The sequence below is a fragment of the Mesoplodon mirus genome (genome assembly GCF_964341445.2).
Source record: "Mesoplodon mirus genome assembly, chromosome: 6".
Lineage (NCBI taxonomy): Eukaryota > Metazoa > Chordata > Mammalia > Artiodactyla > Ziphiidae > Mesoplodon > Mesoplodon mirus.
The window spans coordinates 46885502-46911550 of NC_138982.1; the positions used below are offsets into that span (position 1 = coordinate 46885502).

General features: G+C 47.5%; 2 protein-coding genes across 13 annotated transcripts in view; one reads left to right on the forward strand and one right to left on the reverse strand.

Annotated features, from left to right (window-relative positions):
• Positions 1-3164: 3164 nt before the first annotated feature.
• On the forward strand, positions 3165-12099 carry MAP6D1 (MAP6 domain containing 1; the record flags this gene model as incomplete). Of its 8 annotated transcripts, none has more annotated exons than XM_082625858.1 (5): positions 3165-3544; positions 7740-7857; positions 8415-10063; positions 11062-11201; positions 11545-12099. In XM_082625858.1, the coding sequence occupies 3 exons, from the start codon at positions 3165-3167 to the stop codon at positions 8493-8495; spliced, it is 579 nt and encodes a 192-aa protein (XP_082481984.1). In that variant the 3' UTR covers positions 8496-10063; positions 11062-11201; positions 11545-12099. The 8 variants fall into 8 exon arrangements, with proteins under 8 accessions (XP_082481984.1, XP_082481986.1, XP_082481985.1 ...); XM_082625860.1 differs by having other exon boundaries at positions 8415-9490; positions 9971-11201; XM_082625859.1 differs by having other exon boundaries at positions 8415-9129; positions 9306-11201.
• Positions 12100-13323: 1224 nt separating this feature from the next.
• Positions 13324-26049, reverse strand: part of YEATS2 (YEATS domain containing 2) — a 115833-nt gene continuing 103107 nt past the window's right edge. For all 5 annotated transcript variants that reach the window (XM_082625836.1, XM_082625834.1, XM_082625837.1 and 2 more), the window contains 8 exons: positions 22792-22894; positions 21560-21633; positions 20399-20478; positions 19214-19415; positions 17332-17558; positions 16368-16442; positions 15563-15636; positions 13324-14180 (listed from right to left, as the gene is read on the reverse strand). In XM_082625836.1, the coding sequence (XP_082481962.1) occupies positions 14072-14180; positions 15563-15636; positions 16368-16442; positions 17332-17558; positions 19214-19415; positions 20399-20478; positions 21560-21633; positions 22792-22894 (944 nt within the window). In that variant the 3' untranslated portion in view covers positions 13324-14071. The remainder of the gene's footprint in view (positions 14181-15562; positions 15637-16367; positions 16443-17331; positions 17559-19213; positions 19416-20398; positions 20479-21559; positions 21634-22791; positions 22895-26049) is intronic.

Sequence of the window (26049 nt, forward strand, 5' to 3'; positions counted from 1 at the left end):
AAGGTAGGTAATGTTTCGTGGCAGTGAGTGGCATATACAGAAAGATACTTTTAGGTTTTGCTTTCTAGGTTAAAATTGTAGCTAAATTAAGAATTAGAAGGAAGTATCTTGGATAAATTCAGACTTGAATCTGAGCTTAATAGCATCTTATGTTGGAAAATGTAGATTCTTCGAAGTGGAGCATCATACTGACATAGCAGACAGTGGTCGTCATCATAGCTTCACTGTAGTGGAACTCACTTGTCCTCATGATTGAGAATTATTTCTAGGAAATGTGATTTGAGAATTTAAAAGTTTTTCTTGAAAGGATTTATAGAAGAGTTTTTGAGTCTTTTGGTTGATCTCAAAAGGTTATACCAAATTTTGCACCTTGTGCTAGAGAGGGCCGGGCTTGCATGGTGGCGGGCACGGAGCGCCTGGCTTCATGACAAGGAAGGGAGTCGTGCTCACCTCACACGGTGCTGAGAGCTGAGTGGCAGCATGTGCCCAGCACATAGGAATTGTCCAGTTATAGTGGTTCCTCATCTTTTTCCCACCAAGCCAAACTCTTCTCTGCTGCAAAGTACCGGTCATTCTTGCCAGGAAGGGGACTCTCTTCTAGTTTAGAATAGTCTAAACTAATGTCACTTTTAAGGAGAGAGAATTTTTGTTAACCCAGCCCTCATTTTGCCAGTAAGGAGCCAGGGTGGTCGTGTGTGGGAACTGCCCAAGGTCACACTGCTGTGCTTTGACATTTCTGAATATGTAGTTATGCTAAGAACCCTGTGCCTTACAGATGAGACAAGAAGTGTTTTTCAGAGATGGGATGGGAGGCTAAGATCACATGGACATTCCATATGGAGTCCAAAATGAAATTCATGTCGTCCGTGGGCAGATCCGGAAAACAGGCAACAAAGACATGTCTGCTCTCTCTGCTTTGTGATGTTTAGAGAAGGAACGTTTGGAAGGTCAAGTTACCTACCTGTGAGAGGCCTTGGGAGGTTAGCGCCCAGCTCCAGAAGCACAAGCCTAACTGTCCATGGCTTTGGCAACTGTCCCTACTCTCCTGTTTGCCCGCTGGGGTATCTTGCTTTCTCATCTTGGCTTCTCTGCTGGCACGTGAGCACCCCAAGGCCGTGCTCTGCCTGGCTAGCGTGCCTCTCAGCCTGTGCCACCTCCACTGTCTTCCGAAGTGTGGGATCCCAGGAGTGCACTCTTAGCTGTCTCGTCTCTCTCCATTTTTGTGGCTTCATTTATCTCTGTGAGGATGTCTTCTGAGGTCTGGACCCACTGAATATCTCTAAGCTGTCACTCAGTATATATGTCTACTTTGTAGACAGTATGGAACTATGTCCCAGGCATAGTTCCAGGTCCTCGGACCCCACTACACAGGCACTTCAAATATGACTCCTGGCTTAAGCCAGAAACCTGGGGCCATTCTAGACTTCCCTCTCTCACCTCTCATTTCTAGAATCCAGCCCCTTCTCTCCACTCCCAATGCCTTAAGTTCAGTCCCTTGTCTCTAACCTGGACTGTTGTTAAGATTGTTCTCCAGCTGCTCTCTAAAATGTCCTGTACTTCTCCACAAGGCCACAGAGTGCTAAAAACACTTTAGTCATTTCCTGTTGTCGCCTATGAAAACTCCCTAGTGTGGCTACCAAGGCCCTCCGTGGCCCAGCCTCTGCTGCCTGTGGCTGAACCCTTGGCCCCTGGACCCTGCATTCCCACCCGACCCCACTACCCTCCCTCACTACGGGCGGCGAGGCCCCTGGCCCTCTCTCGCTGTTGGAAAGCTCTGTTACACTGCTTTCCACGTCTGTCCCCCACTGCACTGTAAACCTCCTGAAGGCACCCAGCATTATTCCAGGCACGTTGTAAGTGCTCTTTGACTGTTGTTTAGTGAATGAAGAAATCAAAACAAGAAGGGCTGCTCTTTTTTTTCTGCAGAACAGGGTGTTTTAGTCACCAATCTCCCAGGTGGCTGACCCAGGCCCTGGCACACATAAGTCACACAAAGCCGGCGTACTCTGAGCAGCTGTGTCATCTCCCAGTGTACCCGGGCTCCTCTGCTGCTGCCTCGTGGGGCAGTCGTTGTGTCACTTTACTGTGCCTTCAAGCTAAGATAGGCAGTGGTGTGGGAGAGGACTCTGTACTCTGATGGCCAGGGCTGTACTGCAGCCCTCCCTCTGAGGTGCAGGCTGGATACTGTCCAAGTATATGCTGGAGATGGAGCACTGGGTAATTAATGCTGTTTCAACAGTGTTACTAGTAATTGGTCTGCACTGCATACTGAGGGCTAGTGTCACATATTCAGGAAGCCTTTGTGTGTGGCCAGGGAGCTGTTTGATACCCTGTCCTGCATTAAACAGACTGACCTATAGCCTGGAGGATTACCTGTACTTAGCTCTGCGCAGGAGGGAGAGAAACTTTTATAGCATAGTGGCCAAAGATTTGTGGCAGCTTTATAAGCAAGCCTTTATGGCCATGCTTTAAAATGAGGGATTTTAGGCCTCAGGAAATATCAATTGAGGGCTAATGCCAATTCTAGGTGGAAGCTGAATTGCATGTCCCAAATTTGGCATCATAACGGCTGATTCAAACCCGCGTTCTATGGGAAGCGCGGCCCCAAGTCTTCCCTGTGATTCCCTCATCGCGCGTCTCCCCCTGCGTGCCCACGAGCCCCGCGCTGCAGCCTCGCGCAAATCTGGCAGCCACGGCTTGTCCCGTGTCGGCGGGGTCCAACAGACCCTCCGGGAGGCGGGCTGCAGCCTGGGGGCTGGCGGAGGGCGATCAGCTAGGAATTGTCGCCATCCGGCCGTCAGCCTCTGCGAAGCCAGGTCTAAATTATAAGAGAGCATTTAGGGAACTTTGGATTAAATTATGAGACATTCTTCAAGTTGGACACTTGTGCCTCCGGGCGGTTTCAGTTCCTCCAACCCCAGCCCCGTTTCTGCACCCCTCCAGCCTTACCCTCTTCCTTCACCGGCGCCCCGCTCCAGCCCTGCACAGGCGGCCCTGGCCTCGCGGGGCTGTCGCCCAGCCCTCCGCTCCCTGGGTGGCCACCCCTAGGCCGGGGGGCGGGGCTGCGGCGGAGCCGGGAGGGCCGCGAGGGCGGGGCCACGGGCGGGGGGCGGCGCGGGCCCGGAGCGCAGGGAGTCGAGCAAGCGCCAGGCGCCGGGGCTGGCATGGCGTGGCCGTGCATCAGCCGCCTCTGCTGCCTGGCGCGGCGCTGGAACCAGCTGGACCGCTCCGACGTGGCCGTGCCACTGACCCTGCACAGCTACTCCGACCTCGAGAGCGAGGAGCCGGGCCTGGGCGGTGCCACCTCACGCAGGGGCCCGTCCCCCGCAGGCGCGCGGGACCCCGGCCGGGACGTGCCACTTACTCAGTACCAGCGGGACTTCGGCGTGTGGACGGCGCCCGCGGGGCCCAGAGATACAGCACTGGGGCGCGGGCCGGGAGCGGGCGGCCGCAGGATCAAGTCCCCCGCGCCCTACAGCCGGGGGGTCTACGTGCTCCCCGTCGGCGACGCAGATGCGGCTGCAGCGGCGACCACATCGTACAGGTATGAGGCTGGGGGCAGGGGAGCGCATCGTACGCAAACCCCGTGGTCCCAGGAGACTGAGCTGGGGAGCCTGGAGGACCAGGGTGGGCGGGAGAGAGGAGGCGCCTGGAGTCCCATCCCACACGACTTCGAGAGCTGCGGGCGGCCTCCGAGGTCATCCCCTTTGGTTCCTGGCACTGCCAGCGTCTCCTTCGATGCTCCCCGACCAGACTCGGAGTGAGCGAGCGAGCACCTCCGTGGCGGCGAGCTCACTACCTCACTCGCTGCCCTCTCGGGCAGTCCTGTGGACTAGTTAATTATAGCTCTGTCATAGGATGGGCTACTGGGAAGCCCAGAATGTACTGATAATACAAGATGTCAAAAAAGATGAAGAACGATACATCTGCTACTATTTTGTTTTTAAAGGGGTTATTGATACATACGTATCTGCTGAAATAAGCGTAGGATGTCTCTGCTTGGATGTGTGAGAAAATGGTAACCTTTAGGGAGAGGAAGAAGGGGAAGGACTTGTGGATGTTGCCAGGGGTGGAAGGAGACTGAGGGACTTTTCACTCTGCCCTTTTGAACCACTGCTTTGTTTTTTTGTTTTTTTCTTTTGGCTGTGCCACATGGCTTGCAGGAACTTAGTTCCCCAACTAGGGATGGAACCCACGCCCCCTGCAATAGAAGCACAGAGTCCTAACCACTGGACCACCAGGGAATTCCCTGAACTACTGCTCTAAAAAAAAAAAAGTACATGTATTACCTTTAACAAAAAATTTCCCCTTTGATCAGCATTCTTGTAGCTAAATCTTTGCTTATACAATAATTTCTTTAGTATGAATTCCTACCTGTGGAATTAAGGGCCAAAAGGTATGAACCTTCCCCTTCAATTTTATTACTTTTAAAATCAACTTTATTGAGGTATAATTTCCATATAGTAAAATTCATCCATTATAAGTGTACAGCTGGATGACTTTTGTATACACCTGGGCATCACCACCATAATTCAGACACGTGGAACATTCCGTCTCCCCAGAGGTTCCTTCACGGGCATGCAGGTTTTAAGGAACTCGATGGGGAGTGGCTGTTTCAGGATGGGTCTTGTGTTCAGGGACGTGTGCTCAAGCTGAGCTGCAGAAATGCAGCCAAGGATGTCAGGGGCAGGGCAGACACTGAGCCGCAGCACTGGGGCCCCAGCCAGGCCGTGGACGGTGCCGACTGTTGCACGACGGGGCCCTGAACCAGCTGGAGGGGCCTTGAATGGTGACAGGTCTGGAAGGCCAGAGGTCCTGGGTGTGCAGAGCCTTCAAGTGGCTGATGTTCCAGGCACAGACGGGGGCGGAACTTGCAGGGAGATAGCTTCAGCTCAGAGAAGGAAGCGCTTTCTAATAATTAGAACTGACTGCGATGGGTAAGGTCACGTGGTGCTGATCTCCAGCTCACTGGAAGTGTCCAAGCAAAGGCTGGACTTTTAGAAGCCGTCCCTCACTCTTGCTGAGCAGATGGCAGGTTTGAATGTCCTGCTGGGTCCTTCCAGCTCCAGTGATACTAAAGGTACTAGTTATTACTCTCTGCTTGGCATGTACCAGGCACCAGGCTTAGGACTTCCCACAGATTATCTCCCCAAGACTTCACAATAACGCCCTGGAATAAGTTCAGTTCTTGCTGTCCCCATTCTATAGATGAGGAACTTGAGTGGCTGGCACGAGGTCACGCAGAGCAGAGCAGAACCCAACCCAAGTGTGTCTTGCCTCAGAGACCAAATCTGTGCCCCCAACAGGTTATCATCCCCTAAGATGCTGCCTCCTCTGAATCAGGTAGTTGCTTGACCTGTGTCCGGCAGTGGTGGAAAAGTGCTGAGTTGGGCAAGAGTTGGTACTCACTAGAGCTCTCCTTCCTGGTATATAAACTTGGTGGGTCACTTGGCCCCTCTGACCCGTTCCTCATCTGTAAAGCAGAAATAGCAAGAGCTTAGCTGCCTGGGTCACCTGGCAGAGACATAGGACCACTGCTGAACTTGGCTCCCCCAGCACCGTGCGAGCCAACCTCGGGGACCCTCCATCTCTCAGCTCTACTACTGGAATGAGCAACTCCATCCCGCCTGCCTTCTTGAAAGATGCACATTACCTAAGCGAACTATTTAAAGAAATTTACAAAGCAAAGGAAATGAACAGATCCAGAGAGCCCAGGGATACGAGTACTCCTGGCTGCTACTCTCCACCCCAGCAGGCCCTGCCTCTCCTGGCCCTTGGTCTGGATCCAGGTGAGAACTGACCTGCCTCTTACTCACTCGGCCAGATGGGCAGCGGGTCCTGCCCACTGCCAGCCTGGGTCCTTCCTCCTGACCAGTTCCTCCCAGAGCCTTCCCTCCAGAATTTGGTGTGTCAGCACCCCTGGCCCAGTCGTCTCCCTCTTTCCTTCCTGGGTGTCAGTTAAAGGGCCAACAGTCAAAGTGCTAGACTTGACTCCCACTTTTCCAAGTGCCCATCAGGAAGGCTTAGGGAAGTTCAGGGATTTGTTTGAAGCCATGTTGGCCTGAGAACCCAGGCCTCAGGATCCTCAGTCTGGGCACTCTGCAATGCCCTGGGTGGCTCCCTGCCCCTCAGCAGGAGGGACTGCGGCCCTCAAGGTCCACCTGAGGCTCACATGAGGTGGACAGTGGTGGAAACTGCTTGGTAGAGGGAGGCACAGTGAACTCAGCTAGTCCTGTATTATCTCCTTGGCAGGCCATTAGCTTGCCCTCCTCATCTCCTGGGCAGTCACCAGGCCCTGACGAGTCTGTCTTCAACGTCCCTTCTCCATCCCCACTGCAGGCCCCCCTCTCACCTGGGCTCCAGCACCAGGCCTGCCCCACAAGCAGCCACAGGCACTGCTCTAGCCCCTGGCTCTGGTCACTTCCTGCTCTGGGACCCCTGCAGCCACCCTGGGGCAGCGGGCTTGTGCTGCCAGACCCAAGGCTCAGCTCAGTGTGGGAACAGAAGGGCACACCAAGGGGAGGACCTGCTTCCCCAGGAGAAACGGAGTAGCAGATGGCTCGGGCAGCTGGTCTCTGAAACCTTGCAGCCTTGGAAGCAAAAGTTATCCAATAGGGCCTTGGCCCAATTCGCCGCCTGGTACCCAAGTGCTGACCACAGACAGACACAGCTGCTCCCTACACACGTGTCCTGCCCAGTGGTGCCCAGCTGTGCCGCTAAGGAGAAAAGGCTGCTTTGTTGACCTCAGGGCCTGAAACCCGGCCAGGGCTGTGGATGGGGTGAGATAGGCATGGACCCAGCCCAAATATGGGTGCTGCCTCTGGCCATCTGGACCCTTTTCCTCAGAACATCGCCTTGGCCAGCGGCTCCTGTGGGCACAGGAGGTCTCTGCCATTTAGTAGGGGAGTTGATAGAATTAAAATAGCTCTTTTTTTTTTTTTTTTTAAGAGGAACTGAAGAATTAAGTCTTTGTCAAAAGAATGCTACTCTGAGCACTTGGAGCTAGGCCGTGCCAGCCTTGTCACGTCCCTCCAGGTAGCCAACACCTACCCCCTGTGCAGACCACTGTCCTCCCTCCCTGCTCCCACGCATCAGTGCCCACGGGCACAGCACCAGGCTGTCTTTAGTTTCTTGAGATGGTCACTACAATTTATACTCTTTTGCAGGAGTTAATGAGACAAGTTATTAAAAACTAAACACAACACTGAGCCTCATTTTCTTCCTCAGTTGTAACCAGGTATGGAGGACCGTGCAGTGTGCTGTCCAGTCCGGCACCTCCTCTGGACATAAGGGCCACCAGCAATGTGGGCTGCAGGCGAGTGACTTTCGCTGGTCTGGGCCTCTAGGGCCCCTTGAAGTGGCCCGGAGGCAAGACAGGGAGCCCTGGAGGACAGGGCTGGAACGTGCTGTCTCTGAGGCCCAGCCCACGCCGGGAGCTCGCAGTTCGGGATGAGTAGGATCCAGTTGTTGACTGAGCTCTCTGCTTACTCCCTGTGCAGCCTGTGCCACGCTCCCCAGCAGCGTGAGAGAAAATTCCCGCTGGAGCTGTCTGGGGTACACTTCCTCTGCTAGTTCTGCCTTTGTAAGAGGAGAAAGGAACATCTGCAGCCAAAGCAGCATCTCAGCAGTGGACATTGGTCAGGAATATTCCAGAAGCACAGGGCAAGGGCCGAGGCCTTTGAGGGGTCAGGGGAAGGGACGGGTGACCCTGTGCAAGGTTGTGATGTGTTCTGTTCCAGACAGGAATTCCGGGCTTGGACTGGAGTGAAGCCATCGAGATCCACAAAGGTGAAACCTGCCAGAGTCATCACAACCCACAGCTCTGGATGGGACCGCAGCACCGGGGCTGGCTTCCAGGTCAGTCCGAAGCTGGTGCTGCAGGGCGAGGGGCTGGGTGCCTGGCTGCAGGGGATGTGAGGACAGAGGCTTTTCTTCCAGGTTAGGGACTAGGAGTCAGGTTTGGGTGGTGTAGGATGGCATCATGCCAGGGACAGTGGTGTCTCAGCACCCAATTGTCCCTCGCAAACAGAAAGCCAAGGTGCTGCTTTGTCATTAGCCACATGTGTGTCCCCCTAGTGTTGACTTCTGGGGAGCAGGGTGTCCCCTCCCTTCTAAATCCCAATCTTACCCTTGACCACTGAGCCCTAGTGACAAGCTGTCCAGGCCCCGGCGTTCGTGTAAGGAGGAGCTGGAAGGGAGGTAACCCAGAAGAGGCTTCAGGGAGAAACAAAGGTCCATGTGCTCCATCTGGCCAATGTCCACTAACGCAGGAACCCCGCATTAACTGCAGACCCTTCAGGTTAGCAGTCCCAACTCTCGAGGACAAAGAGGAGGGAATTTTTTTCCTGGAGCTGTGGGGAGGGGGAAAGTCGAGGGAAAGGCCCACTGATCTGTGACCACATTTCATTTTCCAGGTCCCTGAGGTGAGGAAGAAGTTCGCCCCTAACCCCTCAGCCATCTTTCAGGCCTCAGCTCCCCGGATCCTCAACGTGTGATTGCCCACGGAGAGGAGCGAGCAGCCACAGAGGATCAGAACCCACTGCCCGGGGACTGGGGTGAGATCTCAGGACCAGACGGCCCCTGCCGTCAGAGGGGGAGGGTCCTCTGTTCTCACCGTGGGGCACTACTTCCTCTCCAAGCTGCACGAGGCTGCGGGCAGAGCAGGCACAGAGGGACACAGCACCACCCAGCTCAGCTCTGGGCCTCAGAGACGTGTGCGGAAAGCTTCAGATCTTTTTTAATTGCCTCTTTTGGCCACCCTTCATTTTTTAAATCTGAAGAACTTGATCCATTCTACTGTGAACTGAATTGGTTGTTGGGGGCTGAGGAATATGGACATAACAGGTCCTTGAAAGATCCAGTAACGTCCACGTTGTTGTTTTCACAGGCTGCGTGATAATTTTATAACCTATGGTAACCCAAGGTGGTGTCCTTGGATAGTCCCACCAACGGCCCCACATGTTCGGGCTGTAGAAGAAATCTTAGGTTATCACCTGCACGTGACTCATGATGCTAAGTAACCAGGAAGAAGTTTCCCAAAGAAGCAGAATATCAATCATAGGGTTTCAGTTTTAAAGACAATTTCTTTATGGCCAAGACGACCCTGGTTTTAACAAAACATTTCTTGGGGTGAGTGAAGTACTGAGTGAATGACATTTACCTTAGTATTACTGACTCCAGTTTTGTTCCCTTAATGTACTGATGACTAGATGGGAACTACTATACTGAGAACTGGGAGCTCCTTTGGGAGAAGGGTGGCGTTAGCTTCATTCCCTGAAAGACCTGAAAACGTCATCTCATTACAGGGAGCTCACTAGCTGTTGAGGCAGCTCATTCTGTTTTTGGAAGGCCCTCTCCTTTCTTGACAAATTCCAGCCAGTGCAGCCACCTGGAACTAGCCTGGTCCCCTCTTTGCACAGCAGCCCTCGAAACGTTTGAAGGAGTTTGTGTTCCTTTTAGAGATGAGAGGCACAAGCTAAGGACAGTTTTGGTAAGGAAGCTCAAGGATTTCCCTTTGGATATTTACCCCTTTCCAGCCCTCAGATGGCTTAGCCAGGTAAGCATTTACTTTCATCACAGGAGGTGGCATTCAGGTTTTAGAAGCAGCTCAGAGCGGAGGTGGGGCCGTGTTTCCAGCTCAGGCTGCAAGGGGCCGTCAGCCCCCTCAGAGGTGCTAGCTCCCAGCTCTGGCACGTTCCAGCAAAGGAGATGCTCTGAGAGAGTCATTTTAAAGGGAAAAGCAAAACCATATGCTTACACAAAGGGTTCTATTATTTCAGACTTCATTGGTTTGCATGTTAGATGCTTCTAAGGGAAAAGAGACTGCGTGCTGGGTATTCTGTGAGAAGCAAACAGATTAATGGTACAATCTCAGATTTTACTAAAACACAAACATACTGTTTGTTTAACATTTCTTTAAATTAATTATAAACACGAACGCCTTCTCATGTCTTCCTTTATCTTCTCTTAGTAAGAGGACTTTAATGCGCCATGGCTACTGCTGCTCTCCCTTGGAGGCTTGTAGATTCTGAGAACGCTGACCCTGGGCTGCAGTCACACTGGTGTCGTATGTAGTAATATATATATATTTTTTAGATGTTGGGGATAGGAGTTTATTAATTTTTGCTGTGTTGGGTCTTCGTTTCTGTGCGAGGGCTTTCTCTGGTTGTGGCAAGCGGGGGCCGCTCTTCATCGCGGTGCGCGGGCCTCTCGCTATCGCGGCCTCTCTTGTTGCGGAGCACAGGCTCCAGACGCGCAGGCTCAGTAGTTGCGGCTCACGGGCCTAGTTGCTCCGCGGCACGTGGGATCCTCCCAGACCAGGGCTCGAACCCGTGTCCCCTGCATTAGCAGGCAGATTCTCAACCACTGCGCCACCAGGGAAGCCCTGTAGTAATATTTAACAGAACCCACGAACTTCCTCTTTTACACTTACTCATTTCCCCCCAACCCCGCTAGGAGCCTAGGGTAAAAGGACTGTCTTTGAAGCTAGTCTTGGGCTCACATCTTGGCTTCTCCACTCACTAGCTGGGAGCAGTTCAAGCTTCTGTTTCCTTATCTGCAAAGTATGGGTAATGCCACTCCCCTCCCCACCTCCCCTAGAGAATGTGTTTATGTGCGGTGTGCTTAGTACAGTAAATGGCCAACAAAGCACAGCTGCTGTACTTCTTCTCTCCTGCCCAAGCACCCCTTCCGGGAACCTGCTTTACTCCCATCTGCAGCTTTGGTCCATCTGATGCCACTGACAGGCCCTCTCAGTAGCCCCTGCCTGTGTCACGCCGCATAGCCAGCCGTGCCCACCCCTCCCCCCCCCCAGAGCCTGCCCCAGGAGGCCACTCGCTGAGCTGGGGGTGAAGCCGGCTGCCCCATGCTGGCAGCGTTGGCACTGCAGCAGCAGTGGGAGCACCAGTGCCTGAGAGGCCCGACCTCTGGAAGGCGTCCTGCACACCCAGGAGCAAACAGCTTTTCAAAAACACCCCAACCCAACAGCCTTCCTTACTAGACTTCGCTAATTATTAGATCTGGATCTGAAGCAGCAGCTTCCTCCCACTCGGTCTTAATAAGGTCTTAACATTATGCTACCGGAGTCGCCTTCAGAAGCAACTGAGATAACAGCAACCTCAGCCACGTGGTCCCAACTCACCTAGGTCACATGTATGATACAAACAGACGAAGACCGAAAGGAACGCGCTGGAATACTGATGGTAGCTATCTTTGAGAAGGGGAACTATGGATAATTAAAAATTTTTTACACCTTACAATATTTGCTAAAAGTTTCTATATGATTAGCATTTCTATATTAAATTAAAAAGCACTTTAATCTGCTTGTTAGGTAATCTTAGCCAAAGGAAAGAGTTCAAATTAATTATTCCATGACCAAAGTTAGCGCTGCAGTAGCAGCCTTGACCAGCCGTGAGGAGGCCCAACCACAGGGAGGCCCCTGGGTCCTGTCACCCCCCGTCAGTCAAGACTGACGGCTCCGTAGTGAGTCGAACTCAGAAAAACCCATTACAAACACTAATACTTTCATCCTTGTAATAACTCCAGGATTTTTGGCCAAACTCCAAAAAGCAGCTTTTGAGAGAACCTTGGCCATGCAGCCCACCCTGGGCCAACGGGGGACCCTTTGAGCAGGATCAGCTCCACTGGCCTCACTCACACAGGCGCCTTCAGTCAGTTAAGAGGGAGCCCCCGATGAAGGTACTGTGACACTGTCTGTCCCGTGGCTCCTGTCAAAACCATGGCTGACACAATAACATTCAAGAAGGGGGCCTAATCAATGCCCCTATTCTCCTTCCTCCAGACCATCAGCTCCCTAAATGTTGACACTAAGTGAAGCCTGGTCCCAAGAAAGCTACATACTTGGAATGTATCACAGGGCCTCCTCCCCAAAGAACTTCTTACCTTTGAAGAACCAAAGCTTTCAAAGCTTTTAGTTCTTATTAAGGGTGGATATAAATAATAGTCATTTCTGAAATATTTCTGTACTTGCTGCAAATTTTTGGCCACTGTGATAGCAGATGGTCCCAGCAGGACTGGGTCACAGGAGTAACTTCTTTCTGGCCTCAGCACAGACCCATTCTTGCCAGACGAACCAGTGTGCTTCTTGATTGGACAACAGGAGCTGTTTTTACTCTTTGCCTTGGCTTTGAGGAGGCTCTGAGCTCAATCAGGTAGTTTTCCTTTGCTCCAAGCTGTCAGAAACCACTATGGCCAGGACCAACATGCATTTTTCCAAAACTTTTTCAGATTTTTATATAACCGTAATCCTTATTTTAAGTAGCTGCAAATTCTTTTTGGAAAGAAGTGGAAGAATTAATTCAAGTACACAAACACCTATACCTTTGCCTCATCCCAGCTCTTTTTGACCTAATGTAAGAAAAACCCTACCAAAGTGTAGTGCTCCAAACTCAGAAACCCATCACAAATACTGAAAGATTTATTGTAGATATTTTTGTTACACAATTATGTTACATATTATGATACAAATACATTTGCAACATTAACATATATGGGGACTGTTAAATCGCTTATTATTTCTTTTGCAAAAAGATAATTTCTTGAGGCTTTCACACCTGTAATAACTGACTCTGTTCTCATTTGGATCAAATCTTCATCCTTTAGATCTGAGTCACAGTCCACTGCTGAATGAATCTACACTTGCCCATTAACCTTGCTTGGAGTATTTTATGTATGGAATATCTCAGCCTTTACTACTAAACTGTTTTATTACTAAGCCAGGACATGCCCTCTGCCTTACTGAGTAATTTCCTCTGCAGCTGCAGTCCTCAGATGCTGAATAAAGGGCAGGTTTCTCGTAGTTGCCTCCCTGCCTTCTCCTGACTCAAACATCTAGAGGATTCATGAAAACATGAATTATGTTGCTTGGATAAGTTTCTTTGGCTGACTCACAGCTTTCAGTTTTTCTTGGAGCAGATTCCTAACTGCTGAGAATAAATTCTTTACTTCTACACAGACTGTCAGGAAGATTGGGATAAAGCATCTATAATGAAACTGGACATCATGCAGGGCGCGGCTAACTTTCCTTTTTCCGTCCACTTCTGCCTCCCACTGAGATGGCCTCTGCCTATGACACAATCTGTTCTCACTGCTTCTGAGCACTGACATCCCTGTGTCTTGGCTTTGACAGTCCTTTCTCTACCTTTAAGGCACTCACAAGTGTTTAAAACACTTTTCTTCTCGGGAAAGACTTGACAGAGAAGAACAAGACACCAAATCCACTGCATAGGTTCAACTGTCCGAGGGGCTGCTCCCCACTGGCCACTCAACGTGGATTCAGCAGCAGAAGCTCCTGCAGACCACGCCAATGGTGAGGAACCAGCTCTCTGCCCGGTACACACTCAAAGCTGGCCTGAGTCTGCAAAGTGCCTGGGCTTTGTGGGTGCTGTCTATGGCTAAGAGCTTCTTGGTTTAGTCAACCCTTTTCCTGACCTATGCTGGGATCTGTCCATCCCTGACAATGCTCTGAGACTGGTTGTAGTAATGCTCCTGTGTTCCATGAAAGAAGCATTCTCAGTCTGCAGCCTCCCAGGCTGTGTGTCTTCCGCACAGCATCACTGCTTCCTGAGCCGATGCTCGGGGTCTGAGTGCCGACGCTCAGCCCTCCTCCAGATGTCATCAAGGTAACTGGGGTGGGGGGGCGGTGCCTGTAACCCCAGCCCACAGAATGGGTGAAATCTCTAGCTTGCCAGACTCATTTTCTGCCTCCTGGAGGGAGACTCAGGCCCAAGGTGCCCCCTGGAAAACACGCAGAGGACAGAAGGGCCTGATACATGGGGCCTGGCCCTGCTCTGATGGAGCCTACACAGAGAGGGAACAGACTCAAGCTGACAGAGCATGCATCCACTCATGGCTTCACTCTAGAATCAGGAAACAAACTTCTCTTCTAAAAGGATTTGACCTGGGACTGCACACTGGTGTTACTAAGTGGAGGCAATGGTTTAGTAGCCATCATACTCTGAGGCACACAGAAAATGACCTTCTCTCCCAAACAGAAGAGTCATCACAGTTCAAGACTTCGAATCCTGCTTTCCTAGGGGTATCTTCATTCTGTTCACTGATCTTCATTCAGTATCCCCATGTGTTTGTTTGTGAGGAAGTCCAGAAAAGGAGTGTTGCAAATGGCCTGGTGAATATTACTCACTGTAATTTCTTTGGGAATCCTGGTCCAAAAAACAAAGATGTTAGTGATTCTCTCAAATATCTAAATAATTTAATCAATTAAGTTACCGAAAGGACCATCCCATGCACAGGCTCTAGTAGATGGGGATGATGATGAGTGATAGGCATGGTTTAGGGCCACTCTGGGGATGGGGAGCAGCCAGGTGCCTCCTCTCTCCCCCTCTTCTTTCCCACTAATTCCTTGGACTCTGGTAGAGATGTGGCCTACCCTCTTCCCGGTCAGCCCTATTTAGGGCTCAAATGTGACTTCCTACCACAGGCATGAGATGGATTTCAATAAAGTGGTTGAATGATTAAGAAGAAGAAAAAAAAGACTAGGGATTGAGAAAAGAGAAAGGAAGTAAAGCAGAACAGAACGTTATTGCTGTAATTCAGTCTCAGCCGAATGAAAGCTGAGTCAATGCACCACAGAGCCTATCTCTTGGAAAGATGGGAGATGGAGTTACAGCAGGCCAAGTGTGACGTTCAATGTTCTTTATCAAAAGCACTCAGGTCACTCTGTGTCTTCACAGTTGGGACCACAGAGGCGAGCAGTGGCTGCAGAGGCACTCTGCCCACTCCTGGATCTCCAGCAGGATAAGCAGCAGCATTACTAGAACTCCTTTGTTCCCCACTTTTTGTAAAGACCTCTCTACACTGCCTGATGTGTTACATTCCTGTCAAGTCTGACCTAATCATATTCCTCTGATTTAGGTCTCTTCATGTCCTCAGGTATTCTGTTAAAGTTATATAAATTTATGACAGCCTTTAAGCACAACAGAATAAAATTGTTTCCTTTGAAAGGAATGCCTGTCTATCATTCTTTCAGGGTCCAGGAAAGAGCAAAATTCAGCGTCCCAATCAATGACAATTAGAGAGGCTGCAAAGAGCACTGGTGAGCCTGTGGGTATAGAGCCAGTGAGATCTAAGTTTAAATCTAGCTTCTATCCTGTATTTGCTGGGAATGCCAGGCAAGATTACCTTTCAGAGTCCGGTTTCCTGATTTCTAAAAAGGGAGCATGAGTTCTGAAATGAACAACAAATTAGGTAATATATGCAGTGCCTGGCCCTAAACCTGACACGAAAGAAACACTGCTATTATCTTCAATGGCAACGAACTGGTATTTGTTCAACCCTGTAACATATGAGAGTCCTACTGAACAGGGTCTATGCAGTAGAGACGGGGAAGATACAGACCTCTCAGACCACGAGACTGTCTCAAAACAACCAAGCAGACCCCCAAGTCTGTTTGGCTCTGAGAATGTCCCAAGCACTGACACCTCCTACTACTGAATTGACTTAGGTTTAAAACATCATGATGAGCAACTAAACTGTGAGAAAATATCTGTCAGCCTGATACCACCAACTAAAGAGATAACGGTACCTGTTGTGAGATGCTGCCTGGTATCCAACCGCCAAAGCCTGTCTCAGGATGTCACTGACCAGCTGTTCTGTAGCCTACAACAGAAGATACTGTTACTCTCAAAAGGGCCACCTGCTTGCTAGCAAGAAGGGATGCAGCTGACCCCATCCCATACCCTAAACTTGGAAACAGCTGTGTCTAAGGATCAAAAGTCCTTAAGGAAGAATTAAAGGTTCGAATAATAGACCACAAATAATAGCCCACAATTACAGAGGCTATGATTCTGAGAAATTATGAAGGGGGTGATTTTCATTAATCAGACATTATTTTTTAAGGAGGACAGGTGAGGGCTATTTGTGAGGTATCCCTGCTCCTGGAGGGGATCTACCAGGAAAGGAACTGCTGAGCTAGGATCTGGCTGGGTAAGGAACCTGGTTTTGTCATCCTCTCACCAAGGGATGGGACAGTTGTGGCTGTTTCTATTGTGATATGTGAGTCACCTCCTTAAGCACTGAGACCTCTGACTCTCACCGCAGGCTACTTAAAAAGCACTTGAAATGGCACTGAAAGATATCATTAGAGTGACATCAGCACAGAAGCTCTTGTAGAACTACAATTTAATTCATTTAGAAATCAGAAGGAAAAAAAAGAGAAAACTTTAAGCCCGAATAAGCTGAGAAATCCTAAAGCCTGTCATCTCTGCTCCATTTCTGTCCTTGTCTTACTCAAAGCAGCCTAGCATCCAAGCTGTCCTGCCTGGCCCACCCCTCAGTGCTTCAGCCCCTGAGGGTAGCTCATGGCCCCTCTGCTGCCCACAGGCACCCACCTTCAAAATCATGTCTTCCACCACCGACGCATACACATTCCTATGCAGCGCCACAGGCTGCAGGGTGATCCCAATCTGGAAGAGCAGAAGAAAGCCATTTGTTCATATGTCTACATGAAAAACAAGCACGCTTCTGATACCCAAGATGATGTCCAGGTGGAAGAATAACTCCACAAACGTTCTGGACAAAACTCATGGAGAAGTAACATAGAATATATAACAACCAGAAAATCTGTCATCCTACCACTCCATGTCTCTAAGGGATTGTTAAAAATGCTATTATAATCCTGCTCTTACCCCCAAATCTCCTTCATGAGAGAACGTAGGATTTGCCATGAATTCTGACAGTGGGAGCAACATATTGGAAAGCCTGGAATCAGACTCTCACGCCCTATTTGCAATAGGTGATGAAGATATACTTGGAAACGGCCCCATTTGTCATCTCCTTCTGTAGGTGAAAAAAACCTAGTCTTTCATCACTTGGGTCCCAAGCAGCCGTGCAGCAGGCAGATGCTGAAGTGAGGCTGCGTTCCACTGGAGGTAGGTAGATAATTCTCTCCTGTACCATAAGGGCACTGAGTGCCACGTCCACACCCTGGCAGGGCACTTGGGAGCTATTACAGTGTCAGGGAGAGCTCATTATGACATGCCTCATGAGGGAAAGGTGCTTCTACTGAGGCAAATGAGAAAAGAGGAGATGAAAAGTAAAAAACTGCCTACATCTAGCTGCCTTTGCTTCAATTTCATGTTCAACGAGCAGCCTCTCTATACATGTAATTCATTTTCCTGCCCAAGGGCCCTGATGTAGGAAGGCAGGTGCCCAGAGAGCAGAGCCCAGGTTTACCAGGCGGAAGGAAATCATACACCTGCTTCACCAGAAAGTCTGGTGTCAGTTGCTAAGGCTGAACATCTGAGCACCTTGCACCTGCTTGGGGATCCGGCAGCACAGGCCTTGGTCCCCTACCTTCTGTGTGATGTCACCAATAAATTCAGAGCCTGGTGTTGGTGGCAGATAGAGTTTCATTTCTTCCTGTTTCTCGTCCTGTTCTTTTTTGATGTTTATCTTTAATGGCTCTGAGAGGTTGAGGATGTCCACCTCCTCCTCATTCTCCGGCTCTCTTTTCTGAAACTGCTGTAGGTCCTCCAGTTTCCGGCAGAGGTTGTCAGCAGAGGAGAATGATGACGGGCACTCTTAAATGAGAGGTAATCAGTCTTATGACAGCTGTGGTGACAAAAGAAAGGGACTTTCCATCTCCAAGGGACCAATAGCCTGAGACCCAGAGAAGAAGGGTAAGTATCAAGGGAGCTGACCTTCTTTCTGGTTCTAAAATTCTATGGATCTATAATTATGAGAACTAGTAATTCATAAGGGAGACAAGCACCAAGACAGGCATCTTGTGTTAAAACATATGTTCTGTTAAGGACAATCTAAGTCAAAACAGCACATAGTTCATACTTATGCCACCAAAAACGAGGCCATCCTCCCACTCCACTAATTTTTTTTCAAATTTTAAATCTGGAGAATTTAGAAATGCACAATGAAGAAATTAAAAATCATCCATGTTCTGCTTACAGATATGTACTACTAACATTTTCGTGTATACCATGCATCCAGTCTTTAGTAAGTTGCTTTATACAAAGCCCAACAAAGAGTATTAGAAGTTTAAAGCCAGCAGGGGCTCTGCGAATCTTCCACTAGTGTATCCCTTTCACTTTATAGATAAGTAAGTGAGGTCCAGACTGGGACAAGATGGAGTTAAGGGCAGCCAGCAGGATGCAGGTACAGCATCCAGCTCCTGGCTTTCTCTTTTTTATTGGCAGGATGCTCACAGATCAGTCAGTCATATTAACAGAAAGCCTAGTACAGGTAAAGTATTGTGCTTTACATACACTACCGGTGAAGCACAGAAGTAATCGACATGGTCTCTGCTCTCCCAAGAGCTTAGATATAAATCTGACAAACCCTCAAGGTTCTGATATTAAATACCACTGGAGATCAGAGAAAGGAGAGGCCACCCTGTGTTAGGGCTCTGGGGAAAGCTTCATGGAGAAAATGGAACTTGTGCTAAGTCTTAAAGGAACCCCCCCAGACTGTCCCTGTGCTCCAGGTTCCCTCAGACTGGGAGGTGGAGCATCTGTTTTTCTACAGAAATGGGGTTGAGAGGAGAAAACACTCCTTATTCATTAACGTGAAACTCAAAATATTTTCCCCATATGTCTTTTATACCCAGCTCCCCTGCACCCCTGCCCACATACAGCTCAGTTATTTGTGTCTTTATCATAAAACAATTCATTGTATCTGCAACATTATTAGTTGTTTAAACCTGTGCCTCCAGCACTGGGCAGTGCACTTCCAGGCTAGGTTTTGGAGATAAAGTAACAGATAAGACATCGTCCCCATCTTCAGGGAGAAGACTCGTCTGTGTGAGGGTGGCTATAAGGTCACAAAGGAAGAAGTCACTTCTACCACAAGGAAAGGAGTTAGATCAAGAAGGTCTTCAAAGGAGAAATGATGCTGAGGAAGGGGGCTCCTGAATGAACAGTGTGTTCCTGTTGCATGTCATGGGCCAGAACATTCCTGGCTGGGGCACAACACTTGGGACACTTGGGCACAAATATTTCTGTAGGGACCATCCTGGGGGGTGGGCGGGACACCCAGGGTGGGCTCCTGTTCTCTAAGGCAGCTCTTGGAGTCCTCGGGTCCCTTCACCTCAGCTGAAGGAAAGAGCATTGAAAACTGCTGGGGCTGACGTGGCCCAAAAACCATGGAGGCTGAGAGATGACCGTGTGCTCCAAGGAAACACCTCTCCGCTGCTGATGGTGCTCAGGGTCCCACCAACGCTTACCTGGCTCGCTGTCAATCTGGGTCAGCACATCCTCAATTGAGTCCCCGTCGCTCCTCAGGCTTTCGGGGTCAGGTGGGGTGTAGCCATGGCAGCGACACCAGTGAGCAATGTGCTTGGTTTTAAGCGGAGTCAGGTGATGAAATCTTGGATTCTTTTCCAGTATTTCTTGTAAGACTTTTCGCATTGTCATCGCTCTTTGCCACTTAAAAAAATTGAGGGGGGAGGGGGAGAATTCTTCAACTTAGCGTGTTCAAATAAATCACCCAACTCTAAACTACCATGCTAACTTGTAAGAATCATTTTTTTCTAAGGAAAAAAAAATCTGATGGTGTTACTCCTCAGTTTTTAAAAAAAGTAAAAGAACTCTTACCTAATGCTTATAAAATAAAACTGAAATTCCTAGGTTTGGCCTATAAGGTGTTTCACCTGGAATTCCTAGGTTTGGCCTATAAGGTGTTTCACCTGGCCTTAACCTGTGATCTCCCACTTTCCCACCCTTCCCAGCCTTACCCAAACTCATCACACTGACTTTCTCAAAGCTTCCTAAGCATGCCTTTGTACCTGCTACTTCCTCTTATAACCTTACTGTCTGGCATAGTTGCTAGCACACTGAGTAATAAATACTTGACTTAATTTTAATATAATTCTTTAAAATTTTTTAGAAATTTTTACCAATGCAGGAAAAAGTAGATCTTTCAAAGGCTAGCTACATGTCTTTGGAGAATGAGATTTTTAACTAAGGAAAAAGTTCTACCATCAAATATTTAACAAGGGACTTCCCTGGTGGTCCAATGGTAAAGCAATCTGCCTTCCAATGCAGGGGACGCAAGTTCGATCCCTGGTAGGGGAGCTAAGATCCCACATGCCATGGGGCAACTAAGCCCGCATGCCACAACTACTGGGCTCGAGCACCACAAACTAGAGAGCATGCGCGCCACAACTAGAGAGAGAAAACCCGCATGCCACAACTAGAGAGAAGCCTGGCGCCACAATGAAGAGCCTGTGTGCAGCAATGAAGACCCGGCACAGCCAAAAAATAAAGTTAAAAAAAATTTTTTTAACATGCTGCAAAGTTTATCATTGCTCCATGTGACGAGGTTTATGGAAGCAGCCAGAATGCACATGTGTTTTGGTTATTTTCTCTAATAGGCTCTCAGTGGTGGCCTGCAGCAAACATGGGATTACCTCAGCAGCTCTCCTTTTCCCAATGTTCCAGCCATAATACTGCTCCACAGATTTTGCAGAAAAACAGCTGGCATCTTCACCTAGAATGCACATATCCAGCAAACTCTGAATAAAGTTATGATTTAAATAAAATCTTATTTGCTGGAAGCATGTCCGAAAGTTTCTTTAGACCTCTTTATTGGCTATGTTCCTTAACAGGCAAGTTCAGATGCAACATAACACACACATTCGTGTGTTCTCAAAACAACAGCCCTCCCTGGGAAATCAGTTTCTCTGGTAGAGAAAGCTTCATGGCAGTAGAGTACCTATTAAAATAAGGAAATGGCACTCCACTGGGAACAGGAGACCTGAGATCTAGCCTTGGCCTTGCCATTCACTAAGCTGCCTTGGGCAACCTATCTCATCTCTCTGGGCTTCAGTTTTCTTAACTGTAAAATGAGACCACTGGGAAAGATGGTTCCTGAACTGCCTTTCAGCTCTAATGTTCTGTATTTATATCTGAATTTTTTAAAAAAGATAAAAATTTTTTTTTTCCTGCTGGGCTAGAAAAATCACTGTTTACTCTGAGCTACCTCGAAATGACCCCTTTGAGGGGAAGAAAAGAAATAGTTTCTTTGCTATTACAGCTCGAAAAAAATAAGCAAGGTAGTCTGTACTTGGCCTATTGTTTTCATATTCCCATGCATGTGAAATGATAATCTGCTTCATCCCTTCCCTCTAAATGTTCGTGAGTGATCTTGCCCAAGAGCCGACGCCTAAGTATCCACAGGCTGTCGGTCATGCCCTTGGTGAGGGCTGTTGATTCTGTCAGAGCAATTGGGGCTGAGAAGCAAACTGTTCAGTCTTGGTGACAATGGGCAGGGATAGAGGAGACTTCACTACAGGAGGTCTTGACAGTCGTTTATTTCTACAGAGTGAGTGTTAGATGAAAGATAAAAAAATTCCTTCTGCAGATCAAACCATGAAAATAGTAAGACTAACTGACCAAGACATTGTGAATTCTAAAACCCTGCAAATGAGCTACAGCTGTAGCTAAAATCCTCTATGATAACTACCAGGTCAGTATTAATTATAACACCAAGCGATTCAAGTTGACTCAATATCCCAAGTACTTCACAGCTTTTAAAAAAAAATGCATCCATATATTCAGTATTGTCTTACTTTTTGCAGTGATTAAAGGGATCTTCTTTACTACTGCTGTTAAGAGTTGCTGGATAGTCTCTAAATGGTCTATCCTGAGAAGGACAAAGAAAAGAAATTAAGGTAGGGAATACACAGAGCAGTTTCTAACTGTATGTGTGTATGTGCATATAACACATATATGAATTTATGTATATATTTCTCCTTTCCAAGGGAATTAAAATTTAAACCAACTATATTGGTATGTCCTTCCTTCTATGCATAGCCTTCTTTATAAATGAAGAGCATTCAGTGCGTAAAAAGTCAACACTAAGATGAAACCCCAAGAATGACAAATTATGCAAACCTGACATTTCATTTTATCTATATTTTAAAATTAAATAGCCACGTAATCTTTTTGCAATGTGATTGTCACTAGAGTAGGGAATTCTATCATACAATGCCTATCCTAGGGTTATTACAGTTCATGCTGTCACCTGTCATGTGAAAGTGGCTAAGTTTCTACCATTCCCAGCAGTTTGAGATACTTCAAAATATGCAGTCTGAGGTGGGTTCCCAATTCGGAAATTAGAAAATCTCAGGGAGTATTTTTAGAAGAAGCACTGAGTCTGTATGGGCCATGAAAAGGCAGCTGTTTAAGATCAGGCAGGTTGGGCTTCCCTGGTGGCACAGTGGTTGAGAGTCCGCCTGCCGATGCAGGGGACACGGGTTCGTGCCCCGATCCCGGAAGATCCCACATGCCGCGGAGCGGCTGGGCCCGCGAGCCATGGCCGCGGAGCCTGTGTGTCCGGAGCCTGCGCTCCGCAACGGGAGAGGCCACAGCAGTGAGAGGCCCGCGTACAGCAAAAAAAAAAAAAAAAAAAAAAGATCAGGCAGGTGTGTGGATACTCGGACACAAAATGTATACACACCTGAGTAATTACATCGTGAAAAATTTCATACCCAAAGATTCAGCAAAGAAACTTCGTGTTGGTAAGCTCAAATAGAGGGAGATCTGTAATTGCAGCGGAGGCTTTTGAGGCAACAAATCAAGTGCTGCTCGGAGGTCACGTCAAGGGGTTAAATGAAGACTCCTGAGCTGTGCAGCAAATGGTAATACTTGTTCACCACACACGGACAGGTTTCCACCCATCAAAGTGCTTAACTCATACACACAACTCTACACATATGCAGCTGTCTCAGGGATGTTTTTTTTAAAAGTACCATAAACACACAGAAAGCACAACTCCCTTAGAGAGGACTGAAATAATTACTTAATGACATAGTTTCCCAGCTCAGAACTTTCTTCTGTTTTCACCGCTGTGTGACCATCCTGAGAGGGGCAGCTTGGCACAGGTGTTTCTGGTTCAGTCTTCACTACAAGGGAAGAGCAACAATGAGAGAGCTGTTAGGGTTCAGTGACGGAAGGACACGTGCGGGCAGAAACAAAAGCTCTTCCATGGAAACTCAGTGAGGACACTGCCACAGCAGCTGCTGCAGAGACATGGCCAGGGCGCTGAGATGGCGCCTATCATCACAGGATCAGCAGACAAGGGGAGAACTGTTAGCCTGGGTCTCATGACAAGGCGGGGCAATAAAGTGGCTTTTTAGATATTTCTTAGAGGGCTAACCACAGTGCTATGTGAGATCTCTCTCTCTCTCTCTGTCTCTCTCACACACACACACACACACACTTGAACAATGCCACATTAAAATACAAAGCTGGGGGCTTCCCTGGTGGCACAGTGGTTGACAGTCCGCCTGCTGATGCAGGGGACACGGGTTCGTGCCCCGGGCCGGGAAGATCCCACATGCGGCTAGGCCTGTGAGCCGTGGCCGCTGAGCCTGCGCGTCCGTAGCCTGTGCTCCGCAACGGGAGAGGCCACAAGAGTGAGAGGCCCACGTACCAGAAATAAAATAAAATAAAATAAAATAAAATACAAAGCTGGCCTGTTCTAAGTTCTAATATCCTTTTGCTTATCATCTCTCCAGCTAAGTTTATCAACTTTCAGCATTATCTTAGTGTTCTAAGACACAGGGCAAAAAGCAAAAATCAGATATGTTGTGCTTGGAAAAATCCAAGCTAATCACATGCGGCTTTTAATATCACCAAATCTACTGATGGAAGAGAGCAATGTCTCAGGAGCATTGTCTTCCTTTACTTTCACAGTCTTCTTTGGTCAAAATACTGTGAACACACACTCGCTGCTTCTGTATCAGCATCCCTGCCTTCAATCTCTTCCCTAACAACCCATTTTGTACATGAGCACCAGAAAACTTTCCTAAAGGACCGTGTGTCATTTTCCTACTCAACATCCTTCAATGGTTTCATAACGGCAAGGGTCTACAAATGACATCTACTAGTGCATCTTCCCTGTTTTTGATGCATAACTTGCATAAAATGCACAAATACTAAGGGTACATACAGTTTGATAAAGTTTACCTACGTATTCATCCATTCATCCATTCACCCATCACTCCAATCTAAATAGAGTATTTCCACTACTCAACCTGGCTCCCTTACGCTTTTGGCATTCTTTCCTGCCAAAGATAACCACCTTTTGTCCACTTGAAATTTCATATAACTGGAATCATACTGTGCTACCCTTTTGTGTCAGCATCTTTTTAGCTATTAAAAATAACAATGCAATGGACATGCTTGTATGTGTCTTTGGGTGGACATACACATGCGTTTCCTAGCAGTGTATCTGCTGACAGGGCAGATATATGTTTAACTTTATTAGAAACTGCCAAACTGATTTCCAAAGTAATTATATCCATTTGTAGTCCCATGAGCAGTGTATGTGAGTTCCAGTTGCTTCACATCTTTGCCAACACTTAGTAATGTCAGTTCTTTTCATTTTGGTGATAGAATAGTATCTCACTATGGTCTTAACTTGTATTCCCTTGATGACTGATGAGGTTGAACAACTTTTCATTTCCTTATGAGATATTTCAGTATCCTCTTCTGTGAAGTACCTGTTTACATTTCTTGCTCTTTAAAAAAAAATTAGTGTCAGTCTTTTTCATATTGATTTTTAGGTCTGTGTATATTCTGAACAGAACTCCTTTGTCAGATATATCAATTACAAATTATCTTCCAGGATGTGGCTTGATTTTCACTCTTAATTTTGTCCCTCTAATAAAATGAGGTCCCTAGTGTTAATAAAGTCTAATTTATCAATCTTTTCTTTTATGGCTAGCTTTCTTGTGTGCTCTTTGCCCAAGGTCATGAAGATATTCTCATATTCTTTTAGAAGCTTTATTGTTTTACCTTCACATTTAGTCTATGATCCAATTCAAATTAATTTCTGTTTATGGTGTAAGGCAGGGACCAAGTTTTGTTGTTTCCCCAAATGGATATATCCAATTAACTCAGCTCTATTTATTGAAAAGAACATCCTTTCCCTACTGAGTTTGTCATAAATCAGTTGACTACATATGCGTGAGTCTATTTCTGGGCTCTTTTTTCTGTTCAATTATTATTTTTGTTTCTTTAAAAAAAATTTTATTTTTAAACAATTTTTAAAGGTTATTTTCCATTTGCAGTTATTACAAAATATTGGCTATATTCCCTGTGTTGTGCAATACATCCTTTGAGCTTATCTTACAACCAATAGTTTGTACCTCCCACTACCTCACCCCTATATTCTGTCTATTCTTGAACCAATACTACACTATCTCAATTACTGTAGCTTTACAGTATATATATATATCTGGTGGCCCAAGTCCCCTGGCTTTTTGTTCTTCAAGACTGTCTTAGCTACTCTAGGCCTTGCATTCCCATATACATTTTAGATTTAGCTTGTCAATTTCTACACAAGCACAAAAACAACAATGTCGGGATTCTGACTGGGACTGTATTGAATCTATGTCATTTGGGGGGAGGATTAATAACATATCAGGTCTTTCAGTAAATTAATATAATTAAATAATAGATTTATAATTATTTATAATTTATCATATTTATAATGGTATATCCTTCCATTTATTTAGATCTTTTAAATTTCTCTCAGAAATGTTTAGTGGGTTGTTAGCAGTTAATTTCTATATAGAAATCAAAATGGCTTTTGTATGTATACAGACTTGTTTTGAGTGACCTTGCTAATTTCACCGTCAGCAATACATCTTCCCCCAACCCCTAGTGATTCCAAGACTTCAAAAAACAAAAGGAAGGCCTCAGAAAAAGTTCAGATACTCCAGTTCTATAGGTGCAAGTATAGTCATTTTATTTACTTATTTATTTGGCCACACTGCATGGCTTGCAGGTTCCTAGTTTCCCAACCAGGGATTAAACCCAGGCAATGGCAGTGAAAGCGCCTAGCCCTAACCACTGGACCTCCAGGGAATTCCCGCAAGTATATTCACTTTAATCTGGCACGCAAACAATTACAAAATTATATAATCAGCATATTCAGGTTGGGATAGCTATTCTACTGGAGAAATGAAAACATATGCTGAGACTTACATATAATAGCCCCAAACTGGAAATAACCCTAATCTCCACTAACAGGAGAAAGGATAAACAAATT